Raw genomic sequence first — 16,469 nt, 5'->3', positions numbered from 1 at the left:
TATCTTTGTCGTTCACTGAATGTTAAACGAGGATGACATGATACTTGGAGGCATTCGAGGAATGTTTTTGAACGCAACTTCAACCGACAACGCCCCCAAAGCGACATGCGCGCACGCGATTGGACGGTGCTCAGCTGATCAGACCAATCACCTGGCGCCTATAGTTATCGAAGATAATGCGACTCTTTTGTGATTTGAGGCTTTAGTTCATGCTGGAGCGATCTTCAAATAGGATGTCGATGTTGATATGCTCTTTTTAATTGCTTTTTTCAACACCTTTCCATCTTTTTTTCTCCTTTTCTCGATATATCTTAAATGCAACAAAACATAGTAAAATGTATTAAACAGCTAGCTAAGTGTAGACATTGCATCTGTTCGTTTTCTTACCTTCTTTATACTTTATTTTCTTTTAAATATTTCTTTTAAATCTTTAATAATTATTCGACATGTAGTGATATAAAATATTGTTGATTATGGCGATTTCGGAATATTATTATGAAGTAGGAATAAGAGAAAGGAAAGAATTTTCAAGGAAAAATAAAATATCTTTTAAAGATGATTTATTACATAAAAATATCTTTTAAAGATAAATCTCGTTATAAATATAAACAGTATAGAGAGTACATGTAATGTATTGTATGTACTGTTAATGAAAAGAACAAACATTTAAAGTCATTCGTTCGATAATCGATATCTAATATTACAATTTACAGGTATTACTCATTTCTTTCCAGAAGTATTGATTGATAGTAATATCGATTTCATTGAAGATAAACCAAGAAAATAGAAACTTCTGATTTACTCGAAGAAATAAAGGTATATAATGATTATTACGACTTTGCAGAAATTTATTATGAATGACATTTATAGGAAGTCGACAGAAGTCGATTTCAATGTCATTCGGTATCGATACTTATCGCATCTCATCTTGATAATTAATATATGTGCTTTGTTTTTTTTTTATTAGATAAATTGGAACTTCTCATTTTTTAATGACCTCTTCTTTCCTTGTCCTTATCGAAGATTACTGACAATTCCTGTCACATTTTGCAAGTACATACGATGACTCATTCTCGCATTTGTCATGAAATAAACTCGCCGATGGTTATGTTTGTTCCAGGCTTTCGTGCGATGCGATGCATTCGGAGAAATAGTCTTTCTAACTTACACTTGTCGCTTTGTCTCGATGACATACATATAACAAGAAATAGGCGCGCGTAAATAATATTCGCGTTAAATTCTATTAATATCTTGTTGATAAAATTGCAAGAAATATATCAATAATATCGCAATTTTATGCGCAGTACACGTGCGAATTTTTAGAGTGAATGACTGAACAAGTATCATAAATTAAACGCATTATTGTACGTCTACATTCTTTATTAATTGACAATTTTGCCATAAGCATAATTATTGTACAAAGTACGTAGTGTATTTTATTCAAAGATGTCACACATAAAAACATTACCTTTGCTAGATGGAACAAAAGTAATTGTTATAGATGAAGGTTGGTTATTTTCCCTTATAGAATATATTATCTAATAATAATAGAGAGATTGTACAAGTTAATTTATATGATATATATATATATATAATTAATCTATACATTTTTGTAAAAAGTGCTGATTTATCTGTATTTTATAGATATAGAAGCAGCATATGCAACTGCATTGATAGCTGGATGGATACACGCATGGAAGGAAAAAAGTTCTGATTATAGTATTGATTTGTTGTCATTTTCAGATCCAAAAACTTGGTATGACAATGAACCACTTACACCCACAAAAGTAATCATACATGATTATTATAGTATTCAGCCGACTGAAAACGCCGAGAAAAAAGACTCTGAAAATCTTGATCATGTACTCAAAAACATCAAGATGAAACCTCAGAATACAGTTGTTGTCAACTGTCTGGGTTCCTTGATTCTGTATGTAGGTTTAGGAAAGGCTATTAGATTTATAGAGAAGTTAAGTAAACAGGTGTCACAATTGATATGCATTTATCGGAGGGATTTCATGCAAACTGAAATACCTGCAATAGAGACTTTTGGCACTACCTATGTCAAGCTAGAAAAGTTTACAGGAAACAGCTCTACAAACAATATAATTTATATTGCACAGCTCACTCATAGAAAGTCTGGTGGTTCTGTGATATGTCAAACAGAAATAATAAAGCAAGATATTGAATCTTATCAAATCACTGCTGAAAAGGTTACAGTGCCAAGCGTTTGCAAAACAGAAACAGAACCTGTAAGGATTGAAACGTCATTTAGGATAGAAATGAGTGCTCAGGAAATGGAGCAAAGAAACAAGACACCTTTACCTTATACTTTGAATGCAACGAATACATCAAAGATATTTTATCAACCTGAAGATGTAGACGATATAGATGAAGAAGATCCTGATGATGATTTGTGTATATAAGTTTATAAAAATCAAAGAATTTGTATGTAGACTAAAATATGTTTTACATTTAAAATATATTTGATATATATATATATATATATATATATATAAACAAAAGTTTATTATGTATATATTTCATATATTTCACTGTAAAATAAATTTTTTCAAATTGAGGGTAGATTTTTAGAGATATACAAAAATTATATGGATTAGAGTGAGAAGCAGAAATAAAATCTTTTTAAAATTATATTAGTAAAATAAAATTGTATTGAAAAATGACAAATTAAAAATGAATGTGTTACAGTTAAGTATAACACATTGTATTAAAATTATCAGTTCATTTTCAGATAAATCTTACTTTTCTAATAATTTAGAATCGTTTCCAAAATAACTTAAATCTACTTAAAAAAATATTAGTTTCTTGGAATCTCTTGCTATGATATTTTTAATTCGCGAATTTTTAGACGATCAATATTTTACATATATTTTACGTATAAAATACTTCTCCAGAAAAAAGGTGATCATTTTATACATTAATAAGAAATTGCACTTTTAATATTGTCGTGTATTTATTATTTGTGATTTACATAGCATTTATAATAATTTATTTTAATAAGTAAAATAATGAATTCAATATAAAAAAAATATAAAATCATATGATATAAATTCAGAATAAATCTTTAGGACATTTCAATTCCTTTACAATTCTTACAAAGAACTCGATATAAATAATATTGTCAAGATTAGATTTAAATATTTCCTATATCATTTCTTTGGTTTCTTTATTGTTCGTTCATTATTTCTATTATACTTATATCTAGAGTCCAGAACTTTTATCGAAACTGAAAACGAACACTCATTACGTGCCAGTTTCGACTGAAACCATATAGCTCTTCTTCATAAACATTAATTTTAATATGTATAATTATTGTTTTCATTGACTATGTCATTGACTTTGTCAGCTTAACCAGATTCTCCACACGGTCTTCCAACCGTCATGAACAGCTATAATTATTCTAAAAACATAATTCATCAAAAAACAGTCTACTTTGAAAAAATGAAGTCATATATGCAACTAGATTTATTGCATTTCTGATAAGGGCTCGAACAAGTAGCCGAAACATGTCAAGAGTTTGAATTTGTGAGATCAGCTTTGAATAACAACTTTATATAATTTGAATATATAAATTAAGTTGCGCAACAAGTCCTGCGGTTGGCTCTTCACTATCTGTTAATTTATATTATAATTGTAATTGTTTCAATAATTAAATTATGATGTTTATGAAGGCTGCGTTCAGAAACGTTATTATGTTATTATTATTTATGAAGGCTGCGCAGATATTAAACAAGGACAGATGATGAATCCAAGGCATCGGAGGCATCCGAGCGACGTTTCCAAACGCAGCCGAAGAAGAAGTACTTATATTCTTTGGCCAAAATTGACACAACCGAAATTTCGATTTTCGATTTTGGCCGAAATTTTATTGTTTCAATAAATTATGATATTTATCATAGAAAAAAAAGCGTATGATATATGAGCATGTCTATACATATGGCTTTTATGAGATTCCTATTTTTTAATTTTTTGGTTTCAGTTTCAGTTGAAATTGATATGTAACCAAGTATTTCGATTCAGTTTCGGCAAAAGTTTCGGTTGGACTCTACTTATATTACATGCTTAATTAAATGTATAATAAATAATTAAGATCTTTATAAAAATAGCTTTTTTTAATATTAAAACAATGCTTCAATTGTTAAACTATGTAATGAGGATGCAGTATGTCGTACTAAACACAGCCTTTACTCATTTTAAACAGTCACAGTAAAATAGTAAACTTTATCTGTAATACTGATGCTGCTCTTCAATAAAAATAATAGGAATATGTCAACATGTAAATTTATCGCGTTTTATTAATGTAAATATTCAAAATGCTATTTTCATCGTAAAATATTTCTCACAAAAGTAAATCAAAGAATATTTTCTATTAATGTAATCATCATTATATAAACGTGGCATCACAAATATACTAACATAAATCATACTAACATAAAACTATATAATAATTAAAACTTAATTAACTGGTTAATTAATTTGTATGCTCACTTTTGAAAAATTATAAATTACATTTAGAACATAAATAAATATAATCAAATCTTTCACCGAAAAAACATGATTACAATACGGCTAAAGCATTAACCAATGCTATAAATAGTCTCTATTTCAATAAATATTAATTTTTGTATTTTTGTACAATTAATATTATTTTGTTAAGATAATAAGATAAAATAGAATCATGCTGTGATGTGTAATAGTATAAGTTGAAAATAAAACAAGATCGAGTAAAAAACTAACAATGTGAAAGTGAAAAGAAAAACTGGAAGAAAGATGAGAAGAAAAAGATTGAAAAAAATTTCAAAAAAATGTAGCTATAGATATAATGGTATCAAAATTAAATAATGTTATCATAGACAGTAGGAGCGCTACAAATATTACAGTAAAATTATGGACAATTCATAAACAAAAGTTATGCAATTTGTTAAAAAAAAATTCAATAAGAAAAAGGAAGTTACAGATACACATGGACTTGATTTTATAAATTTCCATTCTACATATATTAAAATATTATGGAAATCTCTATCTTAAATTTAAATCAAACTGCTTATAATGTATGATGTAGCAGATAGAATGATGACGTCTCGAGAAAATGTAAATATATCAAGCGAATTAGAGTTACTGATTATAAAAAAAAAGAGAATACAGTTAGATTCGCTACCAGAGTCTTCTCCTTTTCTTTCTCTTTCTAAATCAAATACAAATTCATATAAAGAAAAGGCATCAAAAAGGATGCCTGATCTGAAAATAAAAATAAAGAAGAAAACAAACACAAAAAAATAAATAATAAAATCAAAACAATAAAATCAAGAAAATAAACTAAAAATAAACTAAATCAAACGAGGAAGTACATTGATTAAAAAAACGAGTGAATTTGAAAATCAAGAATGAATAGATTGCACAAACCAAATGAATAAGGAACACAAAGATTTGATTATATTCTATAAATTATCATTACAATCTTTCTTGTTTTTCCATTTAAATATTCATTATTTAAAATATGAATGGAATCGGAAAAATTTAATCAGACATTCGATTAAAATTGAACTATGCGTTAAACGTATACAGAAGATTCTGGTCATAGAAATGGTGTGTACCATCAACATGTTGCAGAACCCTACTCTCCAACAAACAGCGACCATAACGCACAGCATCTTCTCGGTTATCAACAATGCCAACTTCGAGCAACCAGTTGACTAAATCTGTTCCCGAAAAGACTCCTCTGTATACCTTCAATAATCGCCTACGACACATAGATATGCGTGCTCGACAGGCATCTAAATGACATCGACTAAATTGTTCTCGAATCTCTTTTACTTCTGAACTGAGAGCTTCCTCACAAGGAAGTTGTAACTCTTTTCCTATAAAATTACAAAGTATTATTGAATGTATATCAAAATTACAAAGTCTTATTGAACGTATATGTAAAATCAATCAATAATATGTGAAATATATATATATCATAAAAGTACTGTACCAGATTGCCATTTTCTGCACATTTTTCGGAACCAACATCCTAATTTACCCAAACTAGGATCTAATCCAAAAATTGCGAACGCTATTAATGATTGTCCAAAGTTCAAAGTCACATCTAAGAATGCAAGCTCGGCATAAATGCCAGTTAACTGTTCCATTATTAATGTTCCCACAGATATTGATAAGCCCTATAATATATCAAAATTAGTTTTACAACTTGATAATATCCAAGTAAAGAAAATAATAATTTACGTACTATAAACATAGAACATAACAGCAGAATTAGAAAAACTGCATGTCGCAAAATCTGAGGATCATCATCTACATTTGTTTCATTTTCTTCCTCACAGCGATCTCCCTCTTCATTAGCTCTGCACGCTTCATTCGAACAACCATTTTGAAATTCACAGTTAATTCTAAAAGTTGTTATATCAACATTAATTTATAAATTTCTTTATAGTTACGTACCTCCTTACTTAGAGTTAGCTTAGGGTTAACTTACATAGATGTTGAATTAATTAATGGAGACACTAAGTCTTCCACATCTATTATGGGTCTTTCATTATTTTCGGTTGTAGAATTTTGTACATTGTTCCTTAGATGCCCATATGACATCGTATTGTGCCTTCTTTGGTATCTTTGTTGTAAGATCAAACAACCTAATGTCACTATGTGTGCAGAAAAATGATTATTACAAAATTTATATAAAGTAAACGTCCCAGTTAACCGGACATATACATACCTATGTCCAGATATACACACATTTACACAAAACTTTATATTTATTTAAATTATTATTAATTTCAAATGTTTTTTAAAATATAATATTGTAATTTAATTGTAATCTTTAAATGCAATCATAATATTGTAATAAAAAAAGCATTTGAGATTAATAATAAATATTTTGTGTAAGTATCCAGAAATAGTATATACTATATATATGTCCGGTCACCTAGATGTTTATCACATAAGATTTTAAATTATGTGACTATTTACAACACACAATTATGTAATATTATAATTTGACTATAGTAATTTGACAAATAAATACTTTTAAATTTTTCATTAAAAATATAAAACATATATGTATATTTCTTATAACATACCTATAAAGCAAAATATTAATATAAATGAAGATATAGCGGCTTGAGTTCTGCCTAATTGAAAATTTGGATTTTTAAAATCAAGATCAGACGGATTTAATCTAACAGCGACGCATATTAATGTCACCATTAGAAGTGGCACTCTATAAATTAATATATATTATATAGTAAATAACAATATATATAAGTAATTTAAATTAAAATAAACTATAATAATATAGTCGTACCCCCATCCAAAAGGATAAAACCATTTTTGTAAATTTTCAACAAAAGATAATGAGCGTGAACTCAGGAATAATAATGTTGCTGCAATTGCAGCTGTCCATATCCTACTTGCATATACACCAGTAGTTATTAAAATAAATTGGATATACCTATAATTAACAAGAATGATTAATAAAATTATATTTGATAAAATCGAATATTACCGAATAATTATTTAAAAAGTTTTATAATTACCATAATATCTGATTACTATCTGAGTTAAGTTTTGACCATATTATCACACCTATTGCTATTGCAAGCTAAAAACAAATAGAAAATATTTTGTACAAAAATGTATAATAGAAATATATGCTTATAAAAATTGAATATGTAAAATTTATTCAATAATTGTCGCCTATATATACCTGTGCAATTACGATGCACAAAGTGCATCGATGAGTGACTTTATTATATCTTTTTCGTCCAAATCCAAGGAAGCATATCAACAACCATATACAAGCTGCTACTGATGCAACGCTTATATCAAAGGAAAAGTTATTAAGTTGCTCTGCATAACTAGCTGGTGTAATTCCAGCAGAAACTGCATTAATCACTTTAGCCGATACAAACATAAGTGGAGCAGAGAGAAACGTACAAGCTACCATAGCTGATGCAATTAAGTCAATCTCGATATTGTATCGTAAAGTGAAAATAAATAGAGCCGGCGCTGTCGGAATAGTACCATACAGGAAGCCATACGTGCTCAAATTTCTTGTTTCCGTGACATTATCACCGGCATTCAAGAGAATAATAGATTCTCTTATGACTAGAGGCAATACTAACAGTTTCACCGAGATCAGTATACCTGGTATAACTAGCGCTGTACCTTTTAATTTGTGTATCTTTCCTACCATCATTATACCGAGGAGGAACAATGCGCTAGCGGAAAAAGCATTACCGAACACTTCAAGAATTGTGGCAAGCAAACGCGGTACGTTATGATTAAAGATAAAATTTCCTATAATGCCCAAGACTGTCATGAAAAGCACGGGATTCAGCACGACACCTTTTACAATCGAATAAACCATGTCTTTACAATTTGTATGCTCCTCCACACGTCGCTTGCCTATCTCCAGTAGTATAAAACCAATTGGATTTAAAATCGCCAATGATATGGGAGCCATCAAATATAAATAAGCAGCATATTCTGGATGTGTTCTTCCATAGAGAGCGTAAACTGAAAGAACATTATCTAACGTGAAATACATTGGATAATATGAAATATTTTGGAATTGTACAGAAATCTATTCTCTCTTCTTACTCATTGGGTATCCAATAGCAAAATCATTGCTTTGAGTGGTGAATATTGCAAAAAGCGCAGCGCGTCCAGGATTTGATGGTTTTTGAATTACTAATGAAACTACAAGCACAGTAATAAAGACACAACTTTTGGCAAGCAATACAGCAAGAAGAAATTTCCAATTAACTAGTGTAAAATGGAGCTTTCCCAGAGACAAAAAAATTAAAGATGGTAAAGCAAAGGTGCCGACAAAAGTATTCAGACCATTTGCTCCAGTTTTTGTTATCATATCAAATCTTCCCGCTATATATCTGCAATATAAACATATATCATAAAATATATAATCTTTACTTAAATTCACTATATAGAGAAGTCTAAGAGTAATAGTGCACAATTTCAGGAAAATTCAAGTGCATATTCAAACTTTAATAAAGTTTACTTATCAGATAGTTTAGTAATCAGTATTTAAATGCATCCTTACCCGCATAATATAATGCCAAAGCATTGTATCAGTGCAAGATATAAGTTATCAGTTGGGCCATTCGCTGTCTCTGCATATTGATTTATGCTTAATAATGAAGATGTCGATACAACACTTTCTTCATTAATCTAAATCGGAAAAAAATACAAGATATATAATTAAGCCTTATACATATCAATATAATTAACAGTAATAAATAATTAAACAGTAATATATACCATTTTTTTCTGCTAGATGAAAAATATTATCATCTCCTTAATGCTTCATAAAACTGATCCCTTTGTCTAATAAACTTGTATGATATTGTCTTCATATCTCCATAAATAAAGAATATGTATATTTCAAAATTATAAAACCTGCAAGCACAAGTAGTAGTGTTTCTCAATTTCTTGCACACAATTCCAAAATCCTTTCACATTTGTCCGATTTACATTCTAATAGACTTATCAGCAACATTGATGAAGCAAGAAAAATTAAAAGTGAAATAATGTTTTATATATGTATATCTTTTTGATATGCACATTAAAAAACACACTCGCAGAGTATACATAATTTACGTAAGATCGGAAAATACTTCATCGACAGAGAAGAGATAATAAATTATTATCAACGTTCTCCTCTCCTTCGCTGATCCAAGTCCTCTATCAATTCGAACAAATGTTCAAAATCATGAATCGACACTTGTCGCACAATTATTACCTGAAATATCACTGAATAAAAAAAAATCGATTAATCAAAGTGCATATTTTCGTTTTGAACGTGACAAGGGATAGAAAAATCCCTGACGATGTCTAGCTGTTTAGATCTTATAACAATGAACAGATCTTTATCATGCCGTCACCGCAAGAACAAAGTCTAGTAAGCCATTCACGACAAGCGTGAAGTCACGTCAAGCAAAGCAGGTGATCCCGCGCAGTCGCGAATATTGACCACAGTAAATGCGCAAATGCACGATGATTGGTCCCGCGCTGTCACGTGACCTTGGAGAAACAATCACGCGCCCAGGTACGAGATCAGATCATCTTCGAAATGTCATTATTTTATTTTCTTCTGCGAGCGCGAAGAAAAATACATGCTCTTCAAAGTTATTTATTATATATTTCGTTTTTTTGCTCTTTCTCTTATCATTATTCGTACATTTTTAACTATATATACAGGGTGTCTCGCAATTTTTTGCCAAGCACTTTTATATAGAGCGAACTAAACTGAGTCGAAAAGTTTTCTATCATTTTGCATTTTTTACAACGATTAACGAGATATTAATTATTTTCAATTTTTTTCAGAATTTTTTATCAACTTTTCAGTGCTGCATTTTAGTATTGACAATTATTTTTATCAACATGAAAAAATACGTATTAAAAAATTCTGAAAAAATTCTCAGAACTTTATGAGAAAAAAATAAGCAATTTTTGTCTCTTGCTGTTTTTCTGTAAAGTGGATAGTATTTGAGTAAAAACTTATTGAAAACCAATATTCAGCGATTTTTAGTAATTAATCTTGTTAACTGTTGCAAAAATTGTAAAATGGTAGAAGACTTTTCGACACAGTTTAGTCCGCTCTATTTATACAAAAGCGCAAAAAAATTGCGAGACACCCTGTATATACATATAATACCAATCTACATTCAGGTATTACTATGCATAACGCGTGAGTTTAAATTAAAATGATCAACTGCTTAAGAAGAGAAAGAGAACATTTTTTTTTAAATTCAATATTAATTTCTAATCTTATTATTCTGTCAATACTAATTGTAATTAAATTTTAATAGATAATTTTTTTATAATTGTTAATGAAACACATGAGTAATGCTATATTAATTATTATATTTATAAAAAAACTAATACCACTTAGGGCCGGTTGTTCCATCTTTAGATAAACTATGTGATAATTTATCTATTGGATAAACAAAAAAGTAAAGAGTAAGAGTATAAAAGTAAGAAATCCAGTGAGAAATGACAATGAAATCGACGTTGAATCACTATCGATTCCATTATCATTTCTCACTGGGAAGTAACAATTAAGAGAATGAATATTAACCCAAGCAGAACAACAAGTCATTATGATATTAAAATGACTTCAAAATGATCATTAAAAGTCATTTTATTGTGATTTGCTGTTCTGCTTGGGAATATAATAGGTCTATCTTTTTTTAACTGAACTTCTTTACATCATATATCGATCTTTTCTCTTTTTTTTTTTCAACGAATGAAGAGAAAAAGAGGAAGGGTAAATCATGTAAGAAGTCCAGCCGAAAAGAACAGACCTAAAGATTCTGAATACGTGAAACATGTACATACTTAAATAAAACGAGACAATATTTAAACTCACATAGCACAGTAGCGTTTGCAAAGCAATGAAAGAGCACTTTATGCTATTTGTATTTTCTGAGCGCTTTGCAGGTACTGCTATATGCTACTTAGGAATATATTAAAGCAGCAATACCTATACGTAAAGCGATTAAATGACAAAGAAATATGTATTAGCCATACAAGCTTTTTTATTATAAATTTTAAAAATAAATATTTAACATTAAATATATGCTATAAGTGCTATATGCTATAAGTTTAACATTAAATATATGCTAAAGTGATATTCTGTTTATCTCCTGAAATATCAAGCATGAATTATTGCTCGAAATAATTGATTTATTGTAGGCGTATGATTGAAGAAGCTCGCTAGATTTCGTTATGCGCAGTTAGCTTGATCGTTGATATGATTTGCCGTAGATTGCGTAAAGCGGTCGATAAAATGTTTTTGTTTTTCCAGAGTTTTTGAACACAATTACGAAATCGATTGTATCTTTAGATTTAGTATTTCCGCCAATCCTAGTGGAAAAATTTTTACAAAAAACTATATAGGTTGAGACAAGATCTTAGAAATTCTTAGTTTTTCGTAGTAGGACGTAAAGAGACTGCTTATTTGAAAAACTAAGAAATCCTCCATCCTTTCTATATACTTATATCTCTTGATGTTGTATAACGAGTTTTTACGAAACATTTTTCGTATCTTGTACAACGTATCACGAAACATACAACGCCACTTTACATTCCACTACAAATATCTACGAAAAACTAAGAATTCTAAGATCTTGCCTCAATTTATGTAGTTTTTCTATACTTTTTTATAACAATTTTTTGCCAGAGAAGTTTCAGTTAATGCGAGAAGATCAAAGATATTGCGAACCTGTTGTATAGATTCTTATTTTGATACTATTATCAAAATACTTAAAAATAAAAATCATACCATTTCATCACTTATTATTGATTCTCGATATCTTATTAAACCGTGACTTTACGCAATTTATGCATAATTAGTGAAAATAAGAAGGCAATAATACATGTGTATATTATTGCCTTCTTATTTCGTTATAGTAAACGTAAAGATAACAAGAATAGCGCAAAGGAAAGCATATATTAACAATCGTAAGCAAATTATTGCTGACATAATTCCTATATCAAAAAGATTTATACACAAATGTTTAAATGTCTGAGAGAGTAAATATCTTATAAATGTCTAAAGCGTAAAAATAACTTATAGTTGTTTAAAACATCATGAAACTAATCTATTACAGATTAGATTAGACGCTTTTTAATTAGCAACGTAGATACAGATTATAATTTTAATGCGTAATATGTCTGGTACACGCTTAGTTAGATTAATTTTGTAAGTAAAGTTGACCGCGAAAAGATATTAACCATCAGCACATATCTTGGCTTTATCGTCTCTACCACTTAAAATTTGTTGCGAGTGTTTTCTGCGGATGTAAACCAACAGATGGTATCTTGTGTCATAAAAGCAAAGAGTTTGAAAAATCATTATCATTTACGCACAATCAAATACGCAGAGAGTATACTATATCGCGCTTGTACGCGGTTTCCACTCAACAGAGTGTAGCGAAATTGCGTCGCAATTTTGCAGTTCCGCAGAGAGAGAGAGAGAGAGAGAGAGAGAGAGAGAGAGAGAGAGAGAGAGAGAGAGAGAGCTGTCCCTTTTTTTTAATACAACTTTTTCCTTGAGCCATAATTTTCTCTTACACACGCATTCCTCCGATCACGCGTGCTTATTCGTGCTTACGTAAGCAGACGGACGTATAATTGCGATCGCGTACAAATTCCTTGGCACACAAGGTATCTTGCTGATCGTTGAAACCGTATATCCGCTTATATCCGCTTTTTTTCAATGGAACATGTACACGCATTCATAAAATATATTTCCGGATTCAATATTATTATTTTTGATCTATCATAAAATAGAATTGATAGAGAAATTATATTTACAGAAACTATATTAACAGAAAAATATTTGGGTTTTAAATAAAAAAATTTTTAATCTAATATAAAATGATTTTAGACATCGGTTTTTTGTCAAATGTTATGACGTCATCATCGTGCATTATAATTTCGGATAAAGATTTATTCTAAAGAATATATAAACTTGAATTTATATCTGTTACCCTTATCTCAAGACAATAAATCAATCTTGTTTAATTCGAAGGAGGAGAATAGGAATTATTGATCTAAGCTTAATATTATTTTATTTTATTCTACATGAGGTTGCGATAAAAGTAAGTACGTCAAGAATATTTTTTGTTTTGTCACTAGAAATTCTTTCTGAGAAGACAAATCTCTTGAATGATTACTTCAGATAAGTGCTGCATAATTGCGTTCTATCTTCGCTGATAACGCGAGAAAAAGAAGTTGCATTCGCAAAGAAGCTTAATTGTATATATATATATATATATATATATATATATATATATATATGATTGTCTATAGCTAATATAATATTACATCCAATAAATTCTTCTTAAAATTCTTTGCATAATTTTTCAAAATTTCAATATATATATATATATATATAAATTTCATAATTTCTTCGAATTCCTGCATGCAATTTTATAATTTTTTAAAAAGTATCTCAAATTTCTCTGTCCTAATTAAAACACTTTTTAGAAATTCTAAGAATCTACATCTTTTCTAGAACTTTTACATATGTGAGTTTAAAATATTCTGAGATTTCTCATTCTGTAATTTCCTAAGAAAACTTATAAAATTTGAAGAAATTTAAGAAAAAAAGATATTTTTCAGAAATCGTCATAAATTTAAAATATAGTTCTTTTCTAAAAATATTATGAAATATGAGAATTTTTCCACCATACAGTCTATAAAGTTTTATTTACATCGACAGTCTATAATCAATAAAATAAATCGTAAAGGACGAATCATGTGAGAAAAATTTCTGCTTATTTAAAAAAAGATCAGTTTCTACACGGTTATTACACGGCGTTTTCAAAATTGGAATACACTTTTCTGCTTTCAGCTTTCGTTCCCAATATTTATGATGCTTTTAGAGCCTCAAAACACAAAACACCCTGTACAGTATTTCTCATATAACTATATATTACTCTGATATATGATCTGGGAGTATTTTAAGCTGAAATTACCGGGCGGGATCGAATGGAAGGGATCAACGCAAGAGTTTTGTTCTGTATATTTATGAAAATCATCGCGATAATCAATTAATGCACGTGTGTAGTGTGTAGTGTGTATAGTGTATACGTGTGTGTGTGTCTGAAATGAATGATAAATATCGTGCGACTTACGTCACTCGTGACTGCAGCGTGAGTCATAATTTCGGTACAAAGAACTGCTTTATCAATCATTCGCGACAGATTAATTGTTCCAAGATAATAATAAACACTGATCGTTTATAATCAATTTTGTATCGTTAGATATTATATAATTTGCGAAATTATGGATGCCTTAATTAATGCGAATTTTCAATTTAGACATTTATTTGTTATCAAGACATAATCACAAAAATAGGTTCAATATGTGTGTCTATATATTTGTGTGTGTATGCACACATCTATACAGTAACATTTATCAGTAACAACAAATCTTAGGAATAATTTTAAAAAACAATTTTGTAAGGAAATTAAGCTTTCACGTCGAAAATTTTCTCAAATTTTTTAAGTACGTGACAAGGCCACAAAGTGACAAAAAAATTCCCATTTTAACCATAGTTTTCTACATATAAAAATTATCAAACTCATCATAGAAACTCAAAAAACATAGTAACTCTTCGAAAGTAGAAATTTTAAACTTTTTTTTTTAATTTTATATATTTTTAACAAAGTTAAAATGGCTGCTATTAATAGTAATACAAAAATCGGACATTTCATACGTAATGATCTAATAATTTTATTATATATATATGTTTTATATATTATATGCACTTATATTTATGTTTATTACGCATTATATGTACATGTAAAAAAAAAATATATATATATCCGCATGCGTGTGTATGCATGTGTGTATACATACATATCTACATATTATGCAATATACAAGAGTCAACAAACGTAGTGCAATAATAATAATGCATCCGCTAGTAGCTAAAGTTAAATAACGTATTAAATTCGTCGATGACGTGGCGTGCACACTACATTAAATTAGCCGTAAGTACTTCGAACATGCTCTTGCGCAATATTGCAAAGGGACATTTCTGTTTTGATTCAACAAAAACGCTAATAGACAGAAATGCGCCGTAATAATACGGGAAATAAAATATATATTCTACGCAGTATGCAGAGAATGCGGGCGATTGGTCTGTATCCAATTCTCATATGAATAGCGTTACTGCGTAGTAGATTCTAATCGGGTCATACAATAATCACATGGACAATAGTCGCATTTTAATGTAGACGTGGCCTACGTTTCTTCTGAGAAGGCTGGCGATGTCATCAGAGCCTGCAGAAATTGATCTAGCGAGATTGTTAATATCGCGGAATAAATCGAACATGCAAAAAGAAGTGTTGACATTCAGATAAAGGATTTTAGAATTCACAAAGCTATAAATAACGTTGCCATCGTTTCCCCTATCAGCGATCGCTTGCAAGATTATACGCCCGTTTAACTCTTTCGATAACTATAAAAAAATTTGTTCCAAAATTTAGCATCTTCTCTTTAGAGAAATTTAATATTATAAGAAATTAAATGTACACTAATTAGTGGACAGTTAGTGAATATGAGAGAATCAATTATTGAACGAAATAATAAAAATTTTAATAAGCTTTACTCTAACAAGCTTTTAATGATATGTATAAATTTGTTTTTATAAAAATTTAATGAAACGAATTTATTTAGGATCATATAATTAAAAGCTTAAGATTCAAAATTTTTGTCACTTCGTTCAATAAATGAGTCATGTCCACTAACTGATACATTTATCTTAATTAATCACTTATTTTGCGTACTAAGAGCATTAACAACGATACTTTAATATTCAAATAAGTAATTAATCACTAATCAATTTAATACTTATTAAAAAACTTATTAAAATTACTAATAACAGCCTAGTGCACTAATAACAGTGCTTG

General features: G+C 29.2%; 2 protein-coding genes across 3 annotated transcripts; one reads left to right on the top strand and one right to left on the bottom strand.

Moving 5' to 3' along the window:
* Nucleotides 1-192: 192 nt before the first annotated feature.
* Elp5 (Elongator complex protein 5) lies at nucleotides 193-2,510 on the top strand. Of its 2 annotated transcripts, XM_087403737.1 has the most exons (4): nucleotides 193-816; nucleotides 968-1,053; nucleotides 1,121-1,507; nucleotides 1,645-2,510. In XM_087403737.1, the coding sequence occupies exons 3-4, from the start codon at nucleotides 1,447-1,449 to the stop codon at nucleotides 2,424-2,426; spliced, it is 843 nt and encodes a 280-aa protein (XP_087259863.1). In that variant the 5' UTR covers nucleotides 193-816; nucleotides 968-1,053; nucleotides 1,121-1,446; the 3' UTR covers nucleotides 2,427-2,510. The 2 variants fall into 2 exon arrangements, with proteins under 2 accessions (XP_087259863.1, XP_011052559.1); XM_011054257.2 differs by lacking the exon at nucleotides 193-816 and having other exon boundaries at nucleotides 832-1,053.
* Nucleotides 2,511-2,958: 448 nt separating this feature from the next.
* On the bottom strand, nucleotides 2,959-10,005 carry anchor (integral membrane protein GPR155 homolog anchor). The gene is made up of 12 exons (XM_011054240.2): nucleotides 9,785-10,005; nucleotides 9,304-9,441; nucleotides 9,086-9,213; nucleotides 8,626-8,915; nucleotides 7,730-8,541; nucleotides 7,560-7,624; nucleotides 7,328-7,474; nucleotides 7,104-7,243; nucleotides 6,500-6,665; nucleotides 6,254-6,413; nucleotides 5,999-6,185; nucleotides 2,959-5,882 (listed from the first exon to the last, which is right to left on the bottom strand). The coding sequence occupies exons 2-12, from the start codon at nucleotides 9,304-9,306 to the stop codon at nucleotides 5,569-5,571; spliced, it is 2,412 nt and encodes an 803-aa protein (XP_011052542.1). The 5' UTR covers nucleotides 9,307-9,441; nucleotides 9,785-10,005; the 3' UTR covers nucleotides 2,959-5,568.
* Nucleotides 10,006-16,469: the final 6,464 nt, after the last annotated feature.

The sequence above is a fragment of the Acromyrmex echinatior genome, chromosome 2 (genome assembly GCF_024713525.1).
Source record: "Acromyrmex echinatior isolate Ae372 chromosome 2, ASM2471352v2, whole genome shotgun sequence".
NCBI lineage: Eukaryota > Metazoa > Arthropoda > Insecta > Hymenoptera > Formicidae > Acromyrmex > Acromyrmex echinatior.
Note: the sequence above shows the minus strand (reverse complement) of the source record. Positions and strands in the feature narration are given on the sequence as shown.

What these genes read in the sequence shown, in the direction of transcription:
- Elp5 (XM_087403737.1), top strand. Translation starts at nt 1,447, where the DNA reads ATGTCACACATAAAAACATTACCTTTGCTAGATGGAACAAAAGTAATT. An exon ending in AGTAATTGTTATAGATGAAG is followed by an intron (nt 1,508 to 1,644) that starts GTTGGTTATTTT and finishes TGTATTTTATAG; the next exon opens with ATATAGAAGCAGCATATGCA.
- anchor (XM_011054240.2), bottom strand. An exon ending in TTTGGCATTATATTATGCGG is followed by an intron (nt 8,916 to 9,085) that starts GTAAGGATGCAT and finishes TTTATATTGCAG; the next exon opens with ATATATAGCGGGAAGATTTG. An exon ending in TTAATTAATTCAACATCTAT is followed by an intron (nt 6,414 to 6,499) that starts GTAAGTTAACCC and finishes AACAACTTTTAG; the next exon opens with AATTAACTGTGAATTTCAAA.